Source organism: Oryza brachyantha, chromosome 2 (assembly GCF_000231095.2).
Source record: "Oryza brachyantha chromosome 2, ObraRS2, whole genome shotgun sequence".
In the NCBI taxonomy this organism is placed as follows: Eukaryota; Viridiplantae; Streptophyta; class Magnoliopsida; order Poales; family Poaceae; genus Oryza; species Oryza brachyantha.
In genome coordinates this window covers 23,273,525-23,301,053 of record NC_023164.2, presented here as the reverse complement: position 1 = coordinate 23,301,053, position 27,529 = coordinate 23,273,525, and the positions used below count along the sequence as shown (strand labels likewise).

Below are 27,529 nucleotides of genomic sequence, written 5' to 3'. Positions count from 1 at the left end.
GTCCCCACACTTGAAAAGCACGGAGGCAACGACCGACTCCCCCCTCCCCGTCTCAAATTCGCACACCGCCCGCAAGGCCAGTCTGCCACACCCGCGGCTCGCCTCTGTGCCTCGCGGATTCCAAAAGTCCGCCTGCCACCACTCCAATTTCCCCGCACTCCGGAATCCCACCCCACCACCCCACGAGATCTCCCCTCTCCCCCCGCCCCCGACCGGCCTCGAGATCCCAGCGGCCATGTCGTCGTCGTCGTCGGCCATGGAGGCCATGGACGAGCTCGTCCAGCTCGCCGAGTCCATGCGCCAGGCCGCATCCCTCCTGGCCGACGACGACCCCTCCGACGAGGCCAGCCCGCGCCGCCCCTCCACCTTCCTCAACGCCGTCGCGCTCGGCAACGTCGTGCGTGTCGCCACCGTTTCTCGCCGCTCGCCCGCGCGCGCGCTTGCTCCTTCCGCCCGATCTGACTCGATCCGGTTTGCTGTTCCGTGCAGGGTGCCGGCAAGTCGGCCGTGCTCAACAGCCTCATCGGCCACCCCGTGCTGGTGAGTGCTCCGGGTTTAGCTCGCTCTCTTCTGTTTCTGGCATTCGTTTTTGTGAGTTTTGGGTGGTGTTTGCTGTGGTGGTGTAGCCAACGGGTGAGAATGGGGCGACGCGGGCGCCGATAGTGGTCGACCTGCAGAGGGATCCGGGGCTAAGCAGCAAATCCATTGTCCTGCAGATCGACAGCAAGTCGCAGCAGGTGTCGGCAAGTGAGTGAGATCTTCCCTTAGCTTAGTGGATCTGGCAATGGTCGCGGCTGGTTGGTGTGCTGAGTTTGGTGGCTCCTTTTGGTGTTGTTGTTGCGTGCAGGTGCTCTCCGCCATTCTCTGCAGGACAGGCTTAGCAAGGGGGCATCCAGTGGATCAGGGAGAAGCCGAACCGATGAGATTTACCTCAAGCTGCGGACAAGTACAGGTTTGTTGTTGAACTTAACTTTTACTCTTATTGTTTGCACAATGTTGCTAAGCCAAGCTGTATAGGTAGCATGTGCTGAGTCCCGCTGATGTCTGTGTAGTTGCCCATACTGCCACTTTAATTATCGGCATTGATGCCCTGTGTATTTTCTTTGTTATTAGCTGAAATGGTAAGACCATAAGGTGGTACTATCAGAAGAACAGTATCAAGAGTGTCCTCTGATACAGTTACTAGAATGTACTCCCAGGTTTTTGCAACGGTACAATGATTGAGCACAATATACTCTGAAAGTCTGAATAAGCACAATATTGGATATGTTACTACTACGTGTACAATAGTTACTTCTGTTCACTTCTATTTGTTTATGTTGGTAATGAATTTTCACTTCAACATCTTTTGCCTTTTCCAGCTCCTCCATTAAAACTGATTGATTTGCCTGGCATAGACCAACGAGTTATGGATGATTCAACTGTGAGTATTTGCATTTTCTTGCTCAAGTACTCAATGATGCTTGAACTACGTGTAGAACAATCCAGACTCCTCGTAATTAACATATGATCATGTTTTATGAATTGGATATGTTTATTGTCTAGTAAATATAATGGTAGAAAATATTCCCTTTTAGAAAAGGCAGGAAACATTATACTATTATAGTAATGGCAGGGTGGCTGTGCATGCACTTTGACTGAGAAGCACTGAATGCACTCAACAGATATATTACTTGATTGCACTTATTACATAGAAAAACATGTACATCTTAACTATCTGAATCATGTTTGTTGCATCATCTCACATGTTGAAATGGGCTGTTCTTCACATTTCAGATCAGTGAATATGCTGGACATAATGATGCAATATTGATTGTTGTGATACCAGCAATGCAAGCTGCTGATGTTGCATCATCTCGAGCTCTTAGACTAGCAAAGGATATTGATCCAGATGGTCTGTTATACATTCTTATAATCTTGCCTAATAGCATAACACTCGCAAGTAGAAACTGATGTTTATCCTTGTTCATCTTGTTGTAGGAACCAGAACAATAGGTGTTTTAAGTAAAATTGATCAAGCAGCTGCAGATGCAAAAACTGTATCATGTGTTCAGGCTATCTTATCTAATAAGGGTGCACCACGAGCAGCCGCTGAAATTGAGTGGGTTGCTCTAATAGGACAATCTGTCTCAATTGCATCGGCCCAATCTGGATCAGTTGGTTCTGAGAATTCACTGGAAACAGCCTGGCAGGCTGAAGCGGAAACACTCAAATCCATCCTAACTGGAGCTCCTCGGAGTAGACTAGGGAGAATTGCTCTCGTGGATACCATTGCTAAGCAGATACGTAAAAGGATGAAAATTCGGTTACCTAACCTATTGTCTGGGTAAGCATTATGCCTTTACCATCTTTTATTCTTCTTTTCCCTCCTAAATATTTGAACCTTTTTATTTCATTACCTTTACACTATTGTTAAAACTTAAAAGTAATCAACATGCATGTAGCACAAATTGTCCAGGTTCTAGGTCTCAATCATATTTCATGCAACTAGATCGCCCCCCTTCATTACCATTATTGGAACTTGTATCCTCCTGTGTTTTTTGCACCTGTGACATCATGGTTTTCTGTCACACCTTCCAAGATTCAATTTCATTATTGGCCTATCCTGGTACATTTATATGATGTCAAACATGGTTATCTACTCATCTCTTCCGAGCTTCCTTGACTTGGCCGATCTTTTTGCATCTGCAACTACATACTTACAGGACACATGCATCATGACAAGAGAGATGCCAAGCAACTCCAAATTAAATTTATTTCCCATGAACTCTTTTGCTGCATGAATGGGCCATATTTAGTTCATGAACTCCGAATTACTCCCTCCATTTCATAATGTAAGCATTTCTAGGATTCAAATTATGTACCACAGTGTAAGCATTTTTACACCGATTTCCATGATTTGAATCATTCCAGTGATTCTAGAGCCAATCAGATGCTTAGAAAGTGAATCCAATCAATTCAAAACTCAAAAATTGACCACTGAATTGACTAAAAGGGAATCTTTTGACATCTTCTTAGTCTATACTAAACAAGCTAGAGATGCTTATATTTTGGAATGGAGGTAGTAAATTTATTTAGTCCATGAACTTCTCTATCAATGTAATGGTATCATTACCACATGATGGATTGTGTATATTAGTTACCTTTGGCCTTTTGTAAAATAATCTGGTTGTAGTTTCTTGTTAAATTACAAATATATGCACTCTTGCTCCTATATTAGGCTTCAGGGGAAGTCCCAAATAGTGCAAGATGAACTTGCAAGGCTGGGAGAACAGATGGTATCAAGCGCTGAAGGAACCAGGGCTGTTGCTTTGGAGCTTTGCCGAGAATTTGAAGACAAATTTCTTTCTCATGTTACTTCTGGTGAGGTTAGTGATGAATTCGACTATATTTTTTTTACATATATTTTACCTCTACCTTGATTAGTTTGTGCCAAATGAAATATCTGATTACAAGGCTGTTATTCAATCAAAAGGGATCTGGTTGGAAAATTGTTGCAAGTTTTGAGGGGAAGTTTCCAGATAGGATCAAACAGCTTCCCTTGGACAGGCATTTTGATATGAACAATGTCAAAAGGGTAATTTCAAAAGCCCTTGTGGATTTAATTTATAGAGTGGACACTTCTTTTGGCTTATGATGAGTACTATTAACTTGATATTCTAGATTGTCTTGGAAGCCGATGGTTATCAACCATATTTGATATCTCCAGAGAAAGGTTTAAAATCCTTAATAAGAGGAGTACTTGAAATGGCAAAGGAGCCATCGCGACTGTGTGTTGAAGAGGTACATCTTGGAATCTTTGTTGATCCCCTATATATGGTTAAATACAATTTCATTTTTACCCTTTGGATGAATGTCAATGGCAAAAGTGGATTTTGGTGGGTTATATTTACCCTGCTAATTTTAAAGTCTTTTACTTCCTGTGGAGTTTATGATGCACTAATAGTTACGTTACTGTGCATAGGTAGGCACTTGTTAGTGTAGTGCCAATATCAATATGTAAATTAAATACAATTTGTCAATATACTAGGTACATCGTGTATTATTGGACATAGTAAATGCTTCTGCAAATGCTACGCCAGGACTTGGAAGATATCCTCCATTCAAACGTGAGGTACGCTTTGTTCTGACTCATCAGCTTACAATCTACTTCCCCTTTTACCTGCTTCCTGAGCACAACATTCCATCATATCTTTTCTGAAGGTCATTGAAATTGCAACCAATGCATTGGACGTCTTCAAAAGTGATGCAAAAAAGATGGTAGTTGCACTTGTTGATATGGAGCGTGCCTTTGTCCCACCGCAACACTTCATCCGTTTAGTACAAAGAAGGTTAATCAGGCTCTTAATGCATAACTTTAGAGATGGTTTGGTTTCAATATGCTTTAATGTAATTTCATCAGATAATTTCCACCAGAAAAGCTAATAGTGAGCTTTCACATTATAGTCTTATAGAAATAACATCAACTACCTAAATCCAATTGGCAAAAGGCAGAAACAATTTTTTACAGAGATGTTACCATGTTAGACAAATATAGTTTCATCCCTTAGTTGAAATGCATAACGTTTCTCTACTAGTGTCTGTCTACAAACCGAAAGACTTACAATGTTTTCATGATTTATGATAGCATTATTCGATTCTTATATTTGGTTTGATATGAAATTGAAGGATGGAAAGGCAACGCCGTGAGGATGAGGTGAAAAACAGGTCATCTAAGAAAGGCCAAGATGCGGAACACACCAACAAGGTATGGTTTCTGCCTCTTGCACATTGCACAAACGTGCTAACCAGAAAATCATGCTAAAAATTAATGACTGCAATATTCTTTTTGCTTGCACTTGTTTGGCTCTGAACGTTGGTTGTCTTCTGTATTAGGGCTCAGGCCCCCAAACAGGATCTGAGCAAGCTGGTGGTACCTTCAAATCGTTGAAAGAAAAATTTACTCAGCAAGATAAAGATACAAAAGAGGGACCAAATTTGCAGGTCGCTGGGCCTGGTGGTGAAATAACTGCAGGTATAATAATGCGTTGATGTAACATAGGTTACCATTCCTACTCATTATTTATTTATTCTGGCTGACTGGCTCTTCACAGCTAGTGTAATATCCCGTTTGTACTCACAAGTAACTGCAAATGGTTGGTTAATTTTGGATCCTGGCTATAAGATGATTCCTTCTTTTCTGTTCAGGTTACCTTTTGAAGAAGAGTGCAAAAAATAATGATTGGAGCAAAAGGTGGTTTGTCCTAAATGAGAAGAGTGGAAAGGTTAATAATATATCCTGTACACTGTTGTACTGATATTCCCCATATTTGACTTTTCTGAATGCCAACTTTTGATAATCTTGTCATTTGCTGCTAATTGTCAAATGTCCTTGTTTATTTAAGAGTTTGATGCCATTTACTGTTTCCTTTTCCTGTCCAGCTTGGGTACACCAAGAAACAAGAGGAGAGACATTTTCGAGGTGTTATTGTTCTGGAGGTGTGCTTAACATTTTACACTTCTCTGTTCATGCTCAACTACATATACGATACTTTAATTTACACCTTAGAGTTATAATTTTACAGTAACTAATGATTTGTTTATACCAGCCCTTGTGGTTAATTCCAATTCACATTTGATGATTTGAACTAGAAAATCATGTGCACAACTACATGAGATGAAATCTGAACTGTTTTAATAACACGGTTTGGTATGTGATTCAGGAATGTAATCTGGAAGAGATAGAGGAGGAAGAGCTTTCCAAGAGTTTGAAGGATTCAAAGAAGGCTAATGGGGCAGAGAAAGGCCCAAGCCTTGTATTTAAGATTACTAACAGAGTTGCATACAAAACTGTGCTAAAATGTCTGTGTATCTAAACATTACATTCTGAGGTTTAAATGCTAATTCTGTTTCTTAAAGTGTTTATTTCATGATGCAGCTCATAGTGCTGTTATACTGAAGGCCGAGACTATGGCTGATAAGGTTGAATGGATGAAGAAGATAAGAGGTGTCATTCAAAGCAAAGGGGGTTCTGTGAAGGGTTCAAATGCTCCTGAGGGTGGTTCCATGAGGCAAAGCCATTCTGATGGGTCCCTTGTATGTTCCTTGAGTTATTGCCTAAGCTTTAATTTTAACGAACTCTCTTCAGCAGATGTTTGTGACAAGTTGTTCTACTTTACCAGTGACCATGTTATCATTTGAGTTTCTCTAAGGAAAGCCACTCGTTTTTGGCCAACTCTTAACTGAACACTCATGTCAAACTGTCCCACTTTCCAGCTGCCATGATTAGTATTTGAACGCGTCGAACACAGATTACTAGTTGCATTTCTTGTGACACAATTACTTGGTTTCCCTTAAGGATACGATGGTCCGGAAGCCTGCTGATCCTGAAGAAGAACTCCGGTGGATGTCTCAAGAAGTTCGTGGTTATGTAGAAGCTGTTTTGAACAGTTTGGCAGCAAATGTTCCAAAGGTTTACATTTGAGTTTCACAATTGTTTCAACTTTCAACAGACATACTATTTCTTTAACTCAATTTAACATTGATATTATTGTTACTATCTTCACATGATCAGGCAATCGTACTTTGCCAAGTGGAGAAAGCAAAGGAAGATATGCTAAATCAGCTCTACAGCTCAATAAGGTTTGATGCATATTCTTTGTTTGTATTTGTTCATGTCATAAGGTTTTGCTTCTTTGTTTTTCTCTACTAAATGGACATACCCCTAGATGGAACTGCATTGAACTAAGTATGCATATCGTCATTTTTTCCCCTTTAGCTCAAAGTTTTCTCTTGTTACTCAAATTAAGTTTGCAAAGTGCAACCACATGCTACTGTTAACAATTGGATCAGTTATTTGGTGAACACCTGCAGGGATTTCACTACTGAACATTGTTCACATAACACAAACTTTATTCATTATTTTTTTCTATTCATGACATTCCTTCACATAGCATATCACAACAAGATACATGACATATAGGGGACTACATGGTAGAAACCCCATTTAGTAAAGCACACCTAAAAATACTGCCGTGCGCTCCGCATATTTCCACCTGTTAAGTGTTTGTTCCATAGTCATCCTGTTCCTTTCTTAACTTGCTGCTAATCTTGTTACAATTCTCATCATTAGTGCTCAAAGCAATGCAAAGATTGAAGAGCTTCTCCAAGAGGACCACAATGCTAAACGTAGACGGGAAAAATACCAAAAGCAATCATCTCTATTGTCAAAGCTTACTCGTCAGCTTAGTGTCCATGACAATAGAGCTTCTGTTGCATCATATACCAATGATACTTCTGGAGCTGGTAAGCTGGCTACATTTCACTTACCTGGTTGATAATAGCAATTGCAATAGTTTTGTGCTTGCAAATTTGTCCCCTCTTTTTGGTACTTCTTGGTGTATTGTTTTCTTATGAACTTTAATGGTTTGTTTTCCCATCGTAATATTAAGTTTTCCCAGTGGTTACTCATTATGTGCACCATTTTTCCTTTAACTAAAAGAAACTTAGCAATTTTGCTTTGCTGCCTCTTTAGATTTGGTTGTTGTTGAGGTTGGTCGATGATGCAATTGCACACATCATTTTGCCAAAACAAAAGAGAGTATGCAACACCATCATCCTGGTTATCTGGTTGATATTCTTGTTCCATGTTTGTCAGCTATTCTTGCCATAGTTTGGGCATTGAAATTGTTGGTAATTGTAATGGCACAAGTCTGCAACCATGGTTTGTAAATTGTAACAGAAATGATGATAACTGAACAAGATAAACGACCGAGCTGTGTATCATAACTAGCTAATAATGACCCGGCAAGACAACACTTCCTGTTCACATTTAAATTTTCCTGCATATTCTAGCAGTGTCTAGCAATCTGTGGCTCTGCGTAGTTATAATGGTGAATGGTTTTGCACTCATTCATTTTTCTTTGGCTCCCTGGGTAGCAAATAACAAGCACTTAACCCTAAGTACAAAAAATCATTTGCAGAGAGTAGTCCACGAACCCCTGGCCAGTCAGGTGAGGACTGGAGGTCTGCCTTCGATTCTACAGCAAATGGCTCTGTTGATCGATCCGGTTCACACAATGAAACGAGGTCAAGAAGTGCCGACAGCCGTGGCCGGCGCTATGAAAACGGGGACGCCAACGGTGCTAATTCTGGCAGTCGACGCACACCAAACCGTTTGCCGCCAGCACCTCCAGGGCAAAAACATTAAGCATGTTGATCATCATCCGCCAACATATTTTCATACCAGGTATGAAGAACATGCATGGAACTGCAGCATCGAGAACCATTTGATATATGGGGATGCATGGGCTCGAAGAATAGAGCTGACGAGAGATTGCATGAATGGTGTGTATCCAGAGGATCTAAGTTGTTCATAGAAATATATAGTTTATCTACAGTTGTTTCACGATCATTTTGGCATATTGATCTGTCTGAGGCTCGCTTAGCCTGTGGGTGTGGGATTTTGTTACCACAGATCTGTTGATCTTGGTTTTGTACTCTACTGTTGTAATTCATCAACTTGGCAATGTATTATTTCTTCCATTCTTTTTAACACGGGCCATTCTTTATTTGAGGTGGCACATTGTAACATTGCTGTATGTTTATACTGTGTAATTCTTTTATGACTGGCCTTCTTTGATGAACCACGGGAAAACCAGAAAATGCGCATGGTTACCCTGGTGTTCCTGTGGCCACAAGTGCTGCATTTCTTACCCAAATGAAGGTCCATTGTCGAGATTAATTTTCTCGAATACCTCTTGCTTCTTCGTGTTTCCTGTGATTCATAATGTTATTAGTAAATCTTATGAAAACGAATGCATTTTATGATCTCTATCGTCTAGGAATAGCGTGTGAGATTTGGCTTTTCGATGACCCCAGAAGGATGAGGCATGTTCAGTCGTACTTAGGGTTAAGTGCTTAACCCTAATTTAGAAGTAAAAAACAAATCATGTGCTAATGTGTAGTGTTTCCCTTCGGCCTTCTAAATATTCGCCGATAAAAAGGTCCAGCTGCTAAACCTATCCCTGCAGTCACAGCCTCGCATTCATCTGAAAGAGTATTGGTCACGTCATGGAATGAAAACACCGATGGAACACATGGCCAAAATGATTAAAATTCCTTTTCCTCGTATGTACCGGTGGCGAATTTACATTTGCGTGCGAATGCTTCCACCCGTTTTCTCTTTTGTATAATGAATTTTCAATCTGTGTAAAGAAAAAAAAGATCTCCAAAGAAGAAAAATGAACAAAAGAATGGGGGAAAATTGTACAGCCCCCTCTATAACCTAATCTATTTACACATCGGCCGCCGTCTGCGTCGCCGTACTTCTCGCCGTAGCCACCTCCTGCTCCCTCTCCTGCCGGGCCATCCTGTTCAGCTTGGCGAACATCCCGACCATCGGCGCGGTGTTGTACGTGCACGCCTCCGTCTGCATGTAGTTCTCCCGGTTGTCCCTGAACCTGTCCCGCCGGTCCGGCCCCCCGACGATGGCGCCGACGAGCACGTTCGGGTTGGAGCTCCGGCGGCCGAACCAGTGGTCGAACCCCTGCGTGCAGCCGATGAACTCCTTGCTGTGCTTGTACGGCACGATGGACGCGGCGCGGTGGTGCACCCGGCTGGGGTACTTGGCGCCGTACCCGACGAGGTAGCTGATCCCCCTCGGGTTGGTGCCCAGCACGTAGTCCACCTGCGCCACGGCGAAGGCGGCCACCTCGCCGGCCCGCGCCGTCTCCCCACCGGCGCACGCCACGGCCTCCTCGCCGGCCTCCGCCAGGTAGTCGCCGTAGGCGGCGAGGAGGAACGCCGCGTTGGTCACGTACTGCATGTTGTTCCACTGCCGCACGTACAGCATCCCGCCCGGGCTGCGCTCGACGTTCGCGTCCGCCCCGCCGGCCGCGTTCCGCCCCATGCACCCGCACACGTAGTGCTCCGCCTTCGCCCTGTACTGCTCCAGCGTGCTCCTGTGCCGCTCCTCGTGCTCCCCTCGCAGCAGCAGCTGTGACACACACACACACACTCGTCAGTGATCTGTCACTGTAACCAGCACGTTCATCGATAGTTCGAGCATTTCTTGTTTGGGGCTTGGGCTTACCCTGGCGGCGAGGATCTGGACGCCGGCGTACTTGACGTCCCAGCTGAACTCGGTGATGGCCCAGCCGGTGCCACCGAAGCAGTCGGCCTTGTCAACGACGTAGTCGAGGTACTCGGCCTTGCCGGTGGCTCGGTGCAGCCACAGGGCGGCCCAAAGCAGCTCATCCTTGTACCCGCTCACCGACCCGTAGTAGCTCTTCACCTCGGCAATGCTACTGTCGTATTTCCCCCTGTACTTGTCGGCAAACTCGAACAGCTGTACACGAAAACATATCACAAAATTACATTAATCACCGAACAAATGTTAATCGTTACGTACACTAACAATCTTTTGGATTATTGTGCATGACTGACGCTGGAAAAAGTCGTCATGTATACGGACTAGTTCAAATTGCACATGACGACACGCCATTTCTTGGTCTGTAAGGAGTAGTTTAAGTGATTGAACTGGCGACCTAATCATGGACCAAAACGAGTGGCAAATGGAAAGCTTCTCATCTACCATCAGATGCTAACTCCCTTTTCTTTTCCTTTTTTTTTCTCCGTTAGGTTGCGTGCCGGCTCCTTGGCCCCGCATGCCAGCCACCAGCTGCCAGCAGCTATCTACGAACCGACACAGACTTCTCACCTCAAAAAAATGTTCTTTTTTTTGGGACGATTTCTTTTTAAATTTTTCTCCTGCCGTCGTCGTGTTGACAAGTTGGCATGTGCCGCACAAGGCACAAGAAAGAACACACTTCCAAAATACTAATACTAATACTATAATACTGTTCCGAGAAAATACTATAATACCGATACGCATCCAAGAAAAAGTCCGGAACATCTTGACTAAAGTTGCAAGTACACGCAACGGTCCAAAATTTGGTACGCGTACAGGTAAATACTACTCAAAATTTTGAATTTTGCCGGTTTTTTTTCCTCGCCGAATAATTGATCCAGAAAGATCCAGTTAATCCTCGAGACTTTGTGGCACGTTGATTCGCTGTGCATAACCATGTAATGTATACGCATGTGTGTACGCTCATTCGTACCTGCTGGGCGTGGTGCAGGAGGAGGTGAGCGTAGTGCGGGTTGGACTTGCGGAAGACGATGGACGCGGCGGCCATCGCCGCCGCCGTCTCGCCGGCGACGTCAGAGCCCGGCCGCTCCCGGTCCACCTTGTACGCCTGCCGCGACGTCGTCATGTCCTCCGGCCGCTGCCAACAGTAGTGATCCGTGTCACCGTCCCCGACCTGCAAAATTTTCATCAGCGTTTTAATCGACAGAAGTGAGCGAAAATTTCGAAATCTCGGCACCACGGCGCCATGTGGAAACGCATAGTTTAATGTTAGTAATGGTACTTCCATTCAAACTTGCCACCTAACACGGTTGTTGTTATTCTCCAAAAAGATCACTTTTTTTCGTAACAGGAATATAATCGAGCTACGTTAGAATGTTAGCAGCTAAAAAAGAGAGAGGGAATTAAAAGCTAGTAAATACAAGTAGTGATCATAATTGAAGTGGTCTTGATCTCTATGTAGCTCGTGTTCAACAGCTAGGACAAGTCGTCATGCATGAGCGGAGGAGAGATCAGAAATGGTCTCATGGTACTGTCGTCATCAGTTGGAGCAGTTTAGGTAAGGTATATTTTGGATGATTAATTACCTCAGCCCAGAGCTCGTCGGGCTTGGTGTGCGCCTTGATGAAGTAGTCGGTGCCCCACTTGATGGCCTCCAGCGCGTGGCCGAGCTCGCCGGCCGCCTCGACGTCGTCGCCGTACTCGATCATGCTCCACGACAGCATCGTCACCGTGAACGCCATGGGCAGCCCGAACTTGACATGATCTCCGGCGTCGTAGTAACCTCCCACCAAATCCACCTAAACCACACAGAAGCATCCAAGGTTAACAACAATCTTGTTCGCCGCCCAGCATGAACGCGCCCGCGAGAAGCATCGATCTCGCGCGCATATACGTGCGTAGAGCTCTTTGAGTAATGGAGTAGCGGCGCCGGCGCGCGGCCGGCGGCGATGCGTACCCCTTGCTCGAGGCCGTCGGTGAGGCCGGAGTGGTCGCGCCACGCGACGCGCTGGCTGTGCGGGAGCCGCCCCGACCGCTGCGCCTCGAAGTAGAGCAGGCTCTTCCGCAGCGCGTCCTCGTAGTTGTGCCTGTGCGCCTTCCCCTCCGCCGCCGCGCCGGCGCCAACAACGGCGACGAGAAGCACCACCACCACGACGAGCCGCCGCCCAGGCAACGCCGCGCCTCTCATCGCGCGAGGCCCTGACCCCCCCGGCGGTGTCTTCGCATGTGCCCGCCCCTGCGCCGCCGCGCGCATGTGATCGATCGATGACTGTATCCCTCTCCGCGCCTCCGTGCGCGACCACGCGCGCGAGTGATCGACGAATTAACGAGCTCTGCCGCGCGCGATCTCCCGCGCTGGGTGTGCGACGCCGAGCAGTTCAACCCCAACACCGAGGCAGAGCGGCTTATATCCGCCGGTGTGCCGCGCGCGCGCACGCACTGCTGCGCGTTGAACCGGCTCGGCCCCGCGCGCGAGGGAGCAATATAAAACTCCTCTACTTGCGCGCTGTGTGCAAACGCTGGGAACGCGAGGAAACGCTCGAGAATTATAAGCCTCCTCCTCCTCCCCCTCTCGGCTTTGCCCGTGGAGTTGGAGGAGGAACGGATGGATGCGGTGCCGCGGTGGTAGACTCGTTCGACCCGTGTTTGGTGAGGCGCGCGCTCGCGCCACGATCGAGATGGCGCAGGGAAGAAGCGAAGCAACCCAAGCTAGTTAGCCGAGCAGATTTTTGACCGGCGCGCGCGCGCGTGCCGCCCGCGCATTGGACGGACGCGATCAACCATGCACTGCACCCCGCCACCGTGCCGATTTTACTGTGTCATGTGCTGACAGGGAGATAGTCAGATAGCGAGTACTAGCTCCCATACGATTAACATGGTGTTTAGATTTTGAAAATTTTTAGGATAAGTGCCACGTCAAATGTTTGACCGGATGTCAGAAGGGGTTTCGAACATAAATAAAAAAACGAATTTCACGGCTAGCCTGGAAACTACGAGACGAATCTTTTGAGTCTAATTAATCCATCATTAATACATGTTAGTTACTGTAGCACTTATGGCTAATCATGGACTAATTAGGCTCAAAAGATTCGTCTCAAGATTTCTTCCGTAACTGTGTAATTAGTTTTTTGGTTCATCTATATTTAATGCTTTATTTATGTGTCAAAAATTTGATGTGATGTTTTTGAAAAAAAATTTGAGAACTAAACAAGGCCTAACTTCAGATGCTTAATCAAGAGAAGTTAATTGGTTGGGAGAGAGGGTTGCTCAGTACTAATCTGCACATGACATTGTGCTTGTGCTGCAGTAGCAGTAGTTACGAGCGGTTGATTTGCGTTTGACTCTCGGGGGGGCGGATTGCTGCCCCGACACGATTCTGGCCGATTTTGTCGGGGAAGGAGCATGTTTCGCCAAGATTGCATTGGTTTGGTTGGTTACGCGCACTGTAGGAGTAGGAGGGCATTTGGTCAAATCATATAGTGGCCGGCTTTCTTTCTCCCTGATGATAACACGGTTGGTTGCATCTTAGTACCAGACTGCTACTTATTAAGTACCATTTCTCATGTGTCTATACAGCATCAACTAGCATGTTGGCACGAGCTAGCTACCTAGCGAGAGTATACGTATGGAGACGAATAGCCCATATTAGGAGCTAGCTAGAACCTGCAGGTCAAGCATGATTTGCCTTTTTTTTTTCTCAAATCAAATTTATTAAATTTTCCTCTTGTACTGCTGTGCCAGCCAGCCGAGATTAATTGTTTTGGGTTACATATCTGGTGTATCAAGCTACTTACGTATTGCAAGCATACTGCATACGTCTTTTTCTCTATGCTAATCTACAGGTGTATTTTGAGTGCGTGTACACATGAAAACTAGCTAGTGATATCCACATGATCCCTTTCCCGGCATGATAGGGACTTCCCGGCGGCAACGATTTGGACGGCTCCGATCCACCGATCGATCCATCGACTCCGCCTCCATCGTCTTCCTCCGTCGCTCTCTCCACCGGCTGCTAGCTGCTCCACCCCTATCGCTCGTCTGGCAGGCATTGTACACGTACTACTACACTGTACATGCAATCAACCCCTCTCTCTCTCTCTGGGGGTTGGAATACTCTTTTAAACCCCTGAAGAGATATTTTCTCTTTTCTTACATGTCATTTAAATTATTATGATTTTTAAAAGATAATAAGATATTTTAATGTATGGTATATCCCTACCCTAACATTGAGTGTCAAATTTAACTTCTACGAGTTAAAAGAAAAAACAAATATGATACTCGATATGCTTATTTGTTTATTTTATTGTAATTAGAGATTGAATTTTAACATGTATGTTTGTTGAGTGATATATCACATATTATTTTATTTATTATTTTTTTAAAAATTTATAACTATTTAAATATAGCATATAAAAACGAGAGCATGTTACTCGAGAGATTAATTAGAATCCATTTCTTTCTCACTGTTTTCTCATGTGTCTCGCTTGGTGCACATCTCTGTTAGGCTAGGCACTTGGTAGGTAGGCTAGGCCAGGAACGACAGGGATTCATACGCGACAGAGCTAGCTTCACCGAATTATATGCCATGGAAGCTTCTTGCCTGCCCTCTGCCCGATCACTGTCTCTTTCGCCCTCTTCCTTGGCTTAATCGCTCACTGTTCCTTGGCCAATAATAAAAATCCCATTTTTCTGACCGTGCTACAAGTCACACGCGCCGAAGCACGCAGACGTACACACAGGCGTACAGGCCGCGTCTTGCTACACGGCTACACCCCGTCCTTTTCTATTGTACTCCTGCTTGATTGTGATCTTCTCAGTGCAGTACTATATGAGCATGTTGCTGTTGCATACGTCTGCTAACTTAGTGATGATTTCGTAGGAGACAGAGAAAAAGAGAGGGAGATGCATGGATATGCAAATATGCCAGTAATATATGTGCATCAATGCATAATGCATTCATTTTGCTGGCTTCGATCACTTTGGTGGCTTGGTTTAACCAAACGTTTGGTTTGCCCTCGTTTTTCCTCTCCTGCTGTTGGGACGTCTCGATACCCCTTTCTCTGTAAACTGTTTTCTCAAGCAATGAGAGGAAATTAAAGTGAAGCTAGTTAGAGCCACCTCTTAGCCTTTTTTTTAATTTTTCTTCTTCTTCTTCTTCTTCTTCTTCGTGTACGTGGTCAGGCCACTAAATAATAGGGTTTTTGGTGGCTAATGACGCCGATCTCTCTATTTTATGACACGATAATTTTGTGCATGCATGCACTTATTGATTTCAATTGATTGTTGTTTGTGGGCATATTTCTCTCTGTATTAGCCGTATCTGTTTTTTTTTTCTGTAGAGAGCGATAGAGTGTCGGGAGCTTGATTGGACAAACGAACCACCTCTCGTTGTTGTTGAAGTTGTGGTAGCCATGATAATTAATGGGTTTTTCTGCAGCTTTCAGAATACTTTTCATTAGACAATTTTTTTTCCTATCTTGTTTTTAATATGATATACTACCAGGTGTACACAAGGTCCATCTCAGGTATGCAGGGGGGACACTGTATATATACCTTCTTTTAAGGGTTATGATTTATGTTCTCTTTATTGTCATTGTCACATTTAAAAGAAAGTGGATAATTTATATTGTTCACTAATTTTATTGCACTGACTCACCCAACCATTTTTTGCATATCCTAAATCCTAATCCTAGCTATGTTTTTCGTTTAAACTACTCCAGGCGATTTGTATGAGTGTAGCTGGACGACATGCATATGTGTACACGTATATAATCTCATATGGAAATGCATTTAATTAATTTATTGTTTAGCAATAATACTGCTTTAATTAGTGAACAGTGTACACTTCTCATCAAGTGAATCATTCCCCTTTTTAATTAGGACGCCCCCATTTCAAATATGTTTCAGATTACGCGGTTTGGCAACCTATGCCTAAATCTACTCGTGCTCAATTTTGAATAATTAGCAGCCAACATACCCCAAAATGCATGTCCTGGTGCCCCATAATCCGGAAACATTTGTTTGCATGCAAATGCATCAATCAGCAAAACGTGTGAGTACTAGACTAATACATGACATTGATACGCGACAAACTACAAAATATCACAAATTTCTTGCTTTGCTTGCATATATATAATATACTACTAGCTAGCATGTATGACTACAGTTTACATATGGTTTTTAGTGGCGCCTAACCAATAATTGTGCCTGTCTGGCCGAGGGAATGGAGATGGATGCATCCATTGGACAGTTTGATCGTTTTGGACATATACATAGCGTACTAACACTCATCCTCCTCCTACATATTGTCACATATACATATGAGAAACAAGCACTGAAAATGACCAAACGAGAAGGCTTAATTGATCGGTCCGTTCAAAGCGTGTAAGTTAGGAGAGAGCAGGAGCAGCTAACCAAAGGAACTAAACAAGTGATCCTATTCGATTTGTTCGGTAGCATGCTGGTGTGTGTGTACGAGTACAATGTATGCTCTACTACAAATAGCACAATCTTGTGATGCTCTCATCTTCATCTTCAGTGCCATGACGACCACGCTGCAACTGTGCAATCTAGCTGATCTGAGACGTCGTCAATGGACGATGATTAGACGGTGCGTGTTTGTCTTGCAGTACTAGCGTGGGCCACACGGGTCGAGATGTGTGTGTACGTGCAGATGAGTCAAAACGGAAGATAGGATGACACTATGTTTCTGTTCAAGTTAGGCATTGTCAGGACCCCAAAGGTTGACCACTCCCTAACAAATTTTCTTACGTTTCTTACGGGGAAGTCTTCTCTCCTTTTGTGGCTGCTGTTCACTGAACCTGCTGCACACATGTCGTACGTACGTTTTCTTTCAGGAAGATTCACTGGGCAAACCGCTCGTGGCGTCGGTGTAATATTAGGCACGTAATATCACGAAAATGGCCTAACATGTGGTAGTAATGATTCATTCATTACCAACGGATGAACGGCAACGTGTTGTTTGGGCAGGAGTAGCTCGTTCTAGCCTGGTTGCTTCTGAAAATCATCGTCAGATGGCCCTTAAGTTTGGCGTAAATAGCTCAAGAAAAGTTGGGAATAAGTAGTTACACAAAGATAGTTACACCATATAAGTGTTAGGAAAATAAATGCAAAGGTTAGACACAATTTTTTTTTTGTGAAAAATCCTTATGGGAAAAAAATCACAAACACCGATCGACAATAATCACTGCAAGAAGAGACGTAACAATGAATTGTCACACCCTCCTGCAAGTTTTACAAAAGATATGTAAATGGAAAAAAGACTAAGAGTCTTGATAGAAAAAGAAAACTAAACATACTACTTCCTCCATTATTTAATGCCATTAACTTTTGAGTCTATGTTTACTATTTGTCTTATTTAAAAAATATATAATTATTAATTACTATATTGTGATTTGATTTATTACTAAATAAACTTTAAAAATACTTATAAGTTTATATATTTAACCAAAAGTTTGAATAAGACGAACAGCAATAAAAAGTCACTAACGTTAAATAAAAAAATCAGAGAGTACTATGAAATATATTATAAGCTGAAAATTGCTTCATATTTTTACCAATAAGTATACAGCTTCTAAAGGGAAATCAGCATTAGAATTTGCTGACCGGTCTATTTCTGTAAGTCATTTTTCATGGAAAATGTACCGCATAATACTCGTATAAATGAAACATTGTTGCGACGTGTTCTCCTCGCCAGGCACAAATCAAAACCATTCAATTCCGTGTCACTCACATCACCTTCATAACCATCTACTAATAGCTTTTTTTATTCTAGTCAATCTAAACTGAATCACCTGCAACCCTAAATTGATCAGACCACATGTGTTTGTCATTTCGTGTTAGAGAGGTAGGAGGCGAGGCCCACCAGTCGGTTTCAGTTCTCAACTGCCGCTGCCTCTGGGGCCCACCACCCCATGTGCCAAAACCCCCTTGTCACTGAGAAGTTGATGTCTTGCTGACCTCGTGATGACGTATCGAGCGTACGTGGGCCCCACCTGCCAGTCGGACGCCACGCTGTCATGGTGACTCACATGAGGAGAGGACCCAGGGAAATATATATATATATTAGTTCTGCAGAAAGTTTTTGATTCACGTAAGGCAAAAGCTTAACTGCAACATGCTACTAACATGCAATCGCCACATTATGTGTGTGTGTCATAAACGACTCCCTCTTTCCTTTTTGACGACTTGACAATGACGTAGAAATTGACATCAAGCAGGTAGTACAGAAAGGCATTGCACGAGAGATTCGGAGACCTTTGCAAATTGCAATGGATTTGGCATAATTAATTTTGTAGTTCATATGTGAAACAAAAATGGTTTGCAATTTTGTAGTTCATATGTGAATATGTGAGATTGGGGACAGAAAGATCAATTGAGATGAGTTGGTGATTTGGCATTTTGATTGATTAGTCTGCTAATTGCAAACCCTTTTGTTTCACATCTCAGATCATAGAACTAACCACAACTCTGCAACTCTAATCTTTAAAAAGCAAAATTCACAAACTGCAAGTCTGAAACTCAGTTGCGTAGTTCTGAGGGATATTATATCAATTGAAAAAAAAGGTGTCCTGACGGCGATCGATCGATGCATGATTGTGGTCGTCCTTAATAGGGAAGAAAGAAAAGTTAAGAAAGATGTGTTTGATCTAACAAAAACGTACATAGTGCGTGCTTCTAAAAGCGACAGAATAGCTAGAGATGTTCCGAAGTGACACGGGCGTCAAGATGTGTCGCTAGAATCGAACGATCTTGTGCATCAAGACAAGTTGCAGGAGGCTGCAAATTTTGCAGTTTGACTTGGAGAAATGATCTGTCACTGTCAGAGTCCAACCATAAATCGATGGAGAGGTTACACTTACAGAACTCATTCAATGGCCAAGGGTAAGCAGAGTTCGAATGGTTCAAGAGGAAACAACACCTGCGTTAACACCGGAATTACTAAACTTTTTAAGCAAAGTTTTTAGTTTCTGGTTCAAATTCACTCGTCCGGAAAGATGTAGACAGCCTTCCTTTACGAAGAGTTTTTTTGATTGGTTTTAAGCTGAAGCTGAAGCTACTTGGACGGCCTGAACTTAATGGGTATGAACGTATCTTCAGCGAACCGTATCTTTATAGTACGATTAGTACAATAATTTCGCCAAAATTCGTTTCTTGGGCTCACCGAGCATAAATTCCTTTCAAAAAAAATATATATGGCACTAAAATCGCATCAGTGTAGACAAGACCAATTCGAATTCTGTCTGCTTTTTCCCACGAGAATAGCCTCCTGCTCCTAACCTCTTTTCTCGATCGTGATTAAGAAGAAATCAAGAAAAAAAAACAACACCATGGTGTGATGGGTAATGCAATCTTGTGCCAGGTTCTGATTCTGGTTAGCGTCGCAGTCGTCGTCGTCGTCGTCGCAGTTGTTCTCGCATTGTACCGGCTACTAGCTCTCGATCTGCTCCGTATTGGCGTAGGTCTGAAGATAATTTGTGTGGTGAGTCGCTGCTATCCCACCAACCATCGGATGGATTGCAAGTGCAGACATTTTGTAGCTTGGACGTTGGCTTTCGGCTTTAGGCATTAGGGTTTAGGTGATGTGGCGCATTCTCTGCTCTCTTTACTCTTTAAGGATCTTAATGTGGCTAAATTAATCAACTAGTGGTTTGTAGTATGATGCAGTGCTTTAATTTGCCAGGACAATTTTGTCCTACTAAATAATTGGAGGAGTCGTTGGACTGATCAATACTGCTAAACCTACAATGATTTCTGGGATAGTTCATAGTACTACAAGTATAACTAGTTTAATTCAAATCTGTTTGTGTTTAGTGTGTGTTTTTAGATGGTTGTGTTCAGTGCTGGCGCAACAGTGTCACTGTACCAGTATGTTCTGAAGAGAATAAGAAGTACAAAGGATCACATATGAACTGGTTTTTATATGGTTGGAACCTGGAAGTACTCTGTTCTCTTTACTCATCATGATCTAATGCAGCAAGAAATTAATTAATTTGATTCAATCAGTTGTGGTTCATTGTGTCAGGATTGCACTTGCTCATGGCTACACGGGCCGACTTCATATGGGAAATTTTAAGGTCCTCAACAGAGTATCTTGTGTACCAAAATTTTATACTAGAAAATATATTGTCATTTTCATATGGTTGGGGACTTTGGGGGTCCGGTACTCTGGCAAGCTGGCATATTTTTGGGCCAAAATATATTGGACCCAGGAATGAACCGAGCATGACGAACCAACCTGGCAACCTTCAGCCTCGTGCCTCTCTCTGGTCCGCAGACAGTGGAATGGCTTCTTCAACAGTAAATAGTGATGCCCGTAACTCCAATACAAACTGTTCTTGATGTATGCATTACCGTGGACGGCGCAGCGTCGTACGTGGACTCATTTCTAAGTTACAGCATCTAGAACAAACGCTGGAGTTTCTTGAGGAGTCAAGAGTGTGGAAAAACCCGGAAGAACCCAGCTGAAAATTCGGCCTGCCGTACGGTTCGGTTCCGTTCAGCTCGATCGTTCGGTCACCGGAGGAGAGGCCAACTTGCACACAGGCGTACGTGTTGGGTTGGGTTTTTGTTCTCCACCGCAGCGTGCGCGCGTTCCTGGGCCGGGAGAACGCAAGGGAGCGCGCGTGGAATCAGCCGGAAGCTGGTGGGTTGGAGGCGGTGGCGGCCGGGGCTGCGCATCAGCAGCTGCGTCGCGGACGTGCGAATGCGATGGTGGTGTCTGGACTCTGGGACTCCTTGAGCGGCCGCCGATCCACCGAATCCGAATCCCTCGAGCACCTCGGCGCGTCTCGTGGGTCCGTCCGTCACTCGTCAACCCGGCACGGCACGCCGGGCAGGCAGGTGGGCAGCTCCCAGCCGGCCACCTCTCGCTCCCCTGCCTCGCGCAGCGACGGTCGGCGCGATGCCCTGGGCGACCCGGCGTCAGCGATCGCAAAGCCGTCGATTTGACCAGCTGCGAAAACTATGATTACCACAATTATCGTAGAAAAAAACTGTCGAAAACCCATAGAATGGAAACCATAATAATCGAGAGCTTCGCCGGACAACGGTTTCGAAGATCTGCAGGGTAGCATAAACCCTGCCGGGCGTTGCCTGCTGCCGTCTCGTCCCAACCTGTGCAGACCAACAATAGTGGAATACAACGATGGCTTCGCGATAGCGGCATGACTGGCGTACATCATCACTCCATCGGCCAGTCGAATCTTCCAAGGGCATGTATGATAAACGAAAGAAGGCAATCATCTCGAAAGGCAAATCAACAACGACGTGTGTACGGTTCAGAACGACAAAAGGCAAATGTCTCCATACTTTTGGCGAAGGGAGGGAAACCTTCATCGAATCTTCCAAGTTCCAAGGGCGTGCAAACACGAGATGGCTTAAATAATGGTCGAGCACTTCTTTTTCTCCCAGGGGTTTCTGGAGCTTGACAGTATAGCACAAAGATGAGATATTTCCAAAGAATGAACATAACATACAGCACATCTAACTATCAACAGCAAAGAAGAAACAAAACTACAGGAATCTATCTACCATCACTCCCCTGGGCTGCACCAGAAAACCTCAACTGTGATGCACATGCACCTGCCTTGGTTGAACGAAGCTCGCTAGCTCAAAGTACTTGCAACCTTTTCATCTACTCTTGGTGAAAAATTTTCATGTCAGAAGTATGTATGTAGTTAGAGTCAGCTTGGCAGCAGCGAGATGGAAATGCTTCAACTGATGACACATTAGATCTGTTCCATTAGCCATCATACCGCTGATTCCGTCGTGCCCACCACTAATCTCGAGACAGCTTGGTATAACTGCTCTTCATCGAAGGGTTTGGACACATACCCATCCATTCCCGATTTTATACACTCTTCATATGTCGCCTGAATAACATCCGCAGTCATTGCCAGAATAGGTAAATGGGACTCGACGAATGTTGAACCTTCCATTGAAGCCAATGTCTTCCTTTCCTCATTTGCCTTGGCTTCCATTTGCCTTATTTGTCTAGTTGCCTCAAATCTATACAATATTTCATCAACGATAAGTGATTAGCATTCATGAAAATTGAGATTATAATCAGTGATGACTTTAACACATAAAAATACTGAAATAAAAAAGCAACTTCCACCAAAACTAGGGTTTAAATAACAGTCAATAAAAATATAGAATAGACTAATACAGCCGTTTGTTTTTTGGATCCATACCCGTCCATCTCTGGCATCTGAACATCCATAAAGCATGCATCAAAGCAGTGTGGTTGTTGAAGCAAGCAGACTGCATCTTTGCCACTGTCGACACAATGAACTTTGGCACCATATTTCTTCAGCGCAGCGGCAGCAACTCTGAGATTAACTTTATTATCATCTACAATCAATATATTCTTTCCAATAAGCAAGCTGCGAAGAAATGAGGGCCTGTTTTCATTTTCTTTCCTTTCAGGCATCACTACTTTTAACAACTGTTGAAGGCAAGAAGCAATTGTGCTTGCCCTTATAGGTTTACACATCACAATATCAAATGTGGATCCGTATCTGTCCTTGTCAGCTTCAGATGTGACCAAAAGAACTAGCTTCGGTACCTCATGCACCTGACTGTTATTTTTTAGTTCATTGAGACGATTCAGTAACAGGTTATCTGTCTCGGGCCTCCAGATGTCACTCTCAATAAACAGCATAGATAGTTTCTCCCTGTAAAATGAAAATGTAGGTAAACAAGGGGGGAATTAGCAGGTATTCAAGAAGAATATGCAGTATATGAATTACTTGGATATTATTATTACTGAGAAATCCAATTGGGTTCTTGGTGGGCCAAAATTTGTACTTAAAAAATGCACTATGGATTTGGACCTTTCATTAACTTCTTTTAGATAAGGAAGAGTACATCCTCAGCCTCTGCATCACATAGTCATGTCTATAGTTTCTAATTTTGGTCCCTCTTGAAACACACAACTGGTTATGCAACTAGTGTTACTGAGGCCCAGTTAGGAATTGGAATGACTAAATAGAAGACTCACCTGGATTCTTTCACACCGTTTTGTCCAGATAAAGTCTGAAGCCCAATACTCAAACTATTCACAACTTGAACAATAATTCCCAACCTGTTAAGGTGATATCGTGTGACAGCTCCACGCACAGGTCTCCCATCTACCAAAATGGCCTTCATTCCCTTAAAGGCAGTTGGTAGTGCCTCGGATAAGCTCCTCTTTGAATCACTTGAAGTATCTTTGCACGAGCGCTTGAGGACAGCTGAGAATGTAAATGTACTCCCAACAAATGGACGGCTAGTGAAACTTATATGCCCACCCATAAGTTCAGCTAAACATTTGCTAATGCTTAAACCTATGCCAGTTCCACCATAGTTCCTTGATGTTGAACTATCAGCCTGCATGAAAGGTGTAAAAACACGATCTTGAGCATGCAACGGGATCCCAACACCTGTGTCCTCAATACTTATCATCAAGGTCACACAGTCGCAATCATTTTGATAAGATTTTTCACACTCAGCTTCATCCATAGGGAGCTCTTTATCAGATAGCAGCAGCTTAAAATAATCCCAGTTATTACGTTCATCTGCGGCTTGAAAACCACTCAAAGTATTGAAGGCTCCATTAGCTGCAGTATCAACTTTTCCATCCTTCCCATTCATGGTTCCATTAAGAACTTTATTAGCTTCCACTTTTGAGTTCTCAGCCAGGCAGACCCGCACAAATACATGGCCCCGCTCTGTGAACTGTGACAATCAATGATAAACTCAGTATATTTTCTTAATGTACTGTCAGAATTTAAATAGGAATAAGATGGAATGAAATCATTTCTGGGTGTGCAAACATTCAATAATTCAAACAACATAAACTTCATGGTTAAATGGCACATCAAAATTAACTATACCAAAAATTTGACAGCTTAGTGCTTACTTTGACCGCGTTTCCCACCAAATTTGTCAGTATCTGTCGAAACCTCCAAGGATCTCCAATAACAACTTTTGGAACATCATCACATACAAACACTGCAAGCTGCAGCAATAGGGAAATAATAAGGTAGTGGAACGTAGATAGACAAAGATTGGCATGTTTTGAACTGCAGATCTGTCAGTTTCTCAACAAAGGGTTGGAAGTAGTACATCTCATGACTATTAAGACCAAAAGAAGATACCTCAATGCACTTCTCTCTGGATTTTGAAGAAAACAAGGAGATGACATCATCCATGAGAGACCGTAGGTCAAAAGGTACTGCCTCAAGCTCCAACTTTCCTGCTTCAATCTTAGCCCGATCAAGTACATCATTTATAAGTGTTATCAATGCTCTTCCACACATCTGGGCAGTCTGAGCATAATCCTTCTGAGTCATAGTCAGATCTGTCCCTAAAAGCATGTCGAGCATTCCTACATCAAAAGGTAGAACTTTTAGATTGATAGACAACTGGGCTGGAGAATATTCAAGTGCTACACAGAACAAATTTGTACCAAGGACGCCATTCATTGGTGTTCTGATCTCATGAGATACAGTGGCTAGAAACTGCAAGTGGAAAGATACAAATATAAATACCATCATTCATACATATACTAGAAATCCTATTGGGAGATAGCACTGAAACATGTGCCAAACCTGGGACTTAGCAACATCAGCAGCTTCTGCTTGAGTTTTTAGCTCTTCCATCTTTCTACAATCCTCTGAAACTTTGTCATACCGAGTCCATGCGGCACAAATTATATACCCAACAAGCATCCATATGACAAATGCTCCCAAAGGATTAGTAATAGCAGACCACGGCAGAGGAGGCTTTTGCTTATACCTGGTTAGGATGCCAGAATTAGGACAAGAAGCAAGCAACCAACAAATCTGTCACAAGAAAGAAGCTACCAACCTGCATCTCATTTCATGCCTCCTGAACGGATCACCAAAATCAAGTGTGCTAACATGCAAGAGGGGCACTTTACCATCAGGACTTTGAGGACCATACATTACCATAGGTTCAGAAGCATTTGTGACATCATAAACATTCACCACAATGTCTTGATTGCCAGCAAGTTTACTCAGCAAATTTTCAACGAGTGACTCCACATCAAAGGCTCCACCAAGATATCTGTTAGTAGGGATTGATTTAATGAGACCACAAGTATCAAACAACTGTGTGCATATGGCTAATAAATGGCATACATTGACTTTCATAGAGGGTATTATTTTCTCTTTTGAATCATTATGGGTACTAAGTAATTCAAAATCTTTAAGGAACGTGAATTTTACAAAGTATCGTAAATCATATGGAGTTGCCAACGCATTCTTGACTACTTGCCCTCTCTTTTACTAGTTTATACTAAGTCTGTATGGTTGACACAAAAGAAAGGGTAAAAAAAGTGGAAAATCTTGAAAAAAATAAAAGTGGAAAACAGGATGTGCATACTACGTATTCCAAACCAATAGATCAGGAAGGAGTCTTTGCTCAAGCATGGACAGTAAGGTACACGATTATCAATCACTAATTCAAGTTCATGTGTTACAGTAGGTTTTGACATTATGAGATGCTAGATAGACAAAATATCCCTGCTTTCTGCAATTTTGTGCATTATAGTACTATGCATACGACTGCAATACAAATGAATGGACATTTGAATATTTGATGCAGCCCAACATGTCGTAGAATACACAAGATATTTCAATTTCCTCACCCAGCAGTTGCTTCCACCCGCTCCTCAACTGATGCATCAGCGGCTAGACCAGGGCGATACACAGCAAAAGTGAGGACTACCCCCAAGTGGTTTGACCCAAGCAGCCTGAATGGGTTTGTCAACACAGCTTTGCCAGTAGCCCTTGCACGTATGATGTTTTCCCGGTCCTCCTATATCAGGAATTAAACCATTAGTTTATCAAAATAAAAATTAATAGGGCACAAGAAACCCTCAATGAATAATAACAAAAGAAACATCAAGCAACAAGAAACTGCACCTCCCCAGACATCATGTCGATACGTGAAAGGTAAGAAACTGTATCCTGTGAAAAAATCACTGGGGCATACTCATCCTGGGGAGGCGCAGCTTCTCGCTTCATCGTCTTCATAATCCATCCCTGCTGGCTCTCAAACATTTCCCTTTCATGATGGAAGATACGTTGTGCATAAGCCACTCCATTCAGCACTGGGCGTTCAAATGATGTTCTTGCCGTGTACGTTGCAAATGTATCCTGCGACAAACATTGCACGAAATGCAAAATGAAACACAGCATAAGGAATGATACTATGTTATATAATGTAAGAACTAGGATGAAATAACCTAGGCATAAAAAAGGAAAGTCATGATGGAATTAATACAGTGCCTAATTGTCCATCCAATTATGCCAAGACTCTTAATTCACCAACAATTCGTAAATGCAGATACACAACTACGGCCAAGGATCAGACTAGTCGGTTATTACTGTTCGCTGCCAGTTACCACAACCAGAATGCGTCCAAAACACCACAGTTCCACGCCATAATACTCGTAAAGTGAGCAACAAGAGTGTATTAATTCAGAAAAGAGGACGCCTCTACGGATCAAGCGCCCCTTGGTAATATGAAAATGGGAAAATTGGGTCAAGATCCTAGAGCTGAAGTGCTGAACAGCTCCAGCAGTTGGCCATTGCTAGTATGGGGACATTTCTCTGGATAAACAAAGGAATCAAACGTTGTAACACCAACTATTAAATCAGTGTATAAACAAAATAAGGAGCTACCAGCCTAGTAGTTCAGAGGCGTCTGTGGGCATAAAAAAAACCCAACTGCTCGTAGAATGCCACATATTCAAACATCAAGAGCCCCACATGGGAACCAACTACAGCAATAATGTGCCGCTAAACGACTAAGCCGCATGCCTGGAAGCATCAAGAACCAGCAAACCAATCTTTAAAGAAAGCAATCCTTAGGGGATCCCAGGGTTCCGCCATTGCCGCGGCATTACAAGCAGACAGCAGCAGCGACGATGCATCAAGAAACAACCTTTACGCGGCCCTTTTGTTGCTCACCTGGTCGATGGCGGACGGGACCTTCTGGAAATGGAAGGTGGAGATGAGGATGGCGAGCGCGCGGACGTGGTTGACGGTGACGCCGAACTGCTCCTGCAACATCCTCGCCCGCTCCTCGCACATGCTGACGAGCCGCTCCTCCGCCCGGTCCATGGTCTCCCGGTGCAGGTGCCAGTGCACGGTGGCCGAGCACGCCACGGCCACCAGCACCCACGCCGCCGCGGCGGCGTTCCTCCACCTCCTCCCCGTCTCCGCCTGCTTCCCCATCCCTCCCCCCTCCCCCACTCCGAATCTACTCCTCCTCCCCCTCCCCCTCCCCCTCCCGCCCAATGCCCACCATGTGCTCGCCGAAATGCGCGACGGGGCTACGCCACGCAGCAAAGCACCCCCCACTACT

At 43.8% G+C, this 27,529-nt stretch overlaps 3 protein-coding genes across 4 annotated transcripts; 1 reads left to right on the top strand and 2 right to left on the bottom strand.

Moving 5' to 3' along the window:
• Positions 1 to 129: 129 nt before the first annotated feature.
• On the top strand, positions 130 to 8,549 carry LOC102699573 (dynamin-2A-like). The gene is made up of 22 exons (XM_006648965.3): positions 130 to 397; positions 490 to 540; positions 627 to 747; positions 848 to 952; positions 1,362 to 1,423; positions 1,777 to 1,894; positions 1,981 to 2,326; positions 3,221 to 3,368; positions 3,476 to 3,577; positions 3,664 to 3,783; positions 4,031 to 4,114; positions 4,204 to 4,331; positions 4,669 to 4,747; positions 4,876 to 5,014; positions 5,188 to 5,264; positions 5,422 to 5,478; positions 5,703 to 5,841; positions 5,918 to 6,075; positions 6,338 to 6,451; positions 6,554 to 6,621; positions 7,112 to 7,284; positions 7,962 to 8,549. The coding sequence occupies exons 1-22, from the start codon at positions 236 to 238 to the stop codon at positions 8,186 to 8,188; spliced, it is 2,778 nt and encodes a 925-aa protein (XP_006649028.1). The 5' UTR covers positions 130 to 235; the 3' UTR covers positions 8,189 to 8,549.
• Positions 8,550 to 9,085: 536 nt separating this feature from the next.
• Positions 9,086 to 12,753, bottom strand: LOC102716012 (endoglucanase 7). Its single transcript, XM_006647798.3, has 5 exons — positions 12,087 to 12,753; positions 11,716 to 11,928; positions 11,103 to 11,303; positions 10,073 to 10,327; positions 9,086 to 9,976 (listed from the first exon to the last, which is right to left on the bottom strand). Exons 1-5 carry the CDS (start codon positions 12,381 to 12,383, stop codon positions 9,275 to 9,277), a joined length of 1,668 nt encoding a protein of 555 aa, XP_006647861.1. The 5' UTR covers positions 12,384 to 12,753; the 3' UTR covers positions 9,086 to 9,274.
• An 8,435-nt stretch (positions 12,754 to 21,188) lies between these two features.
• On the bottom strand, positions 21,189 to 27,399 carry LOC102699291 (probable histidine kinase 6). 2 transcript variants are annotated; one of them, XR_001549706.2, is made up of 12 exons: positions 27,133 to 27,399; positions 26,083 to 26,316; positions 25,806 to 25,975; positions 25,004 to 25,222; positions 24,745 to 24,931; positions 24,603 to 24,654; positions 24,292 to 24,521; positions 24,054 to 24,152; positions 23,154 to 23,869; positions 22,345 to 22,827; positions 21,461 to 22,159; positions 21,334 to 21,354 (listed from the first exon to the last, which is right to left on the bottom strand). XR_001549706.2 is itself a non-coding variant. In XM_015834068.2 (11 exons), exons 1-11 carry the CDS (start codon positions 27,397 to 27,399, stop codon positions 21,901 to 21,903), a joined length of 2,916 nt encoding a protein of 971 aa, XP_015689554.2. In that variant the 3' UTR covers positions 21,189 to 21,900. The 2 variants fall into 2 exon arrangements, 1 of the variants encoding a protein (XP_015689554.2); XM_015834068.2 differs by having other exon boundaries at positions 21,189 to 22,159.
• Positions 27,400 to 27,529: the final 130 nt, after the last annotated feature.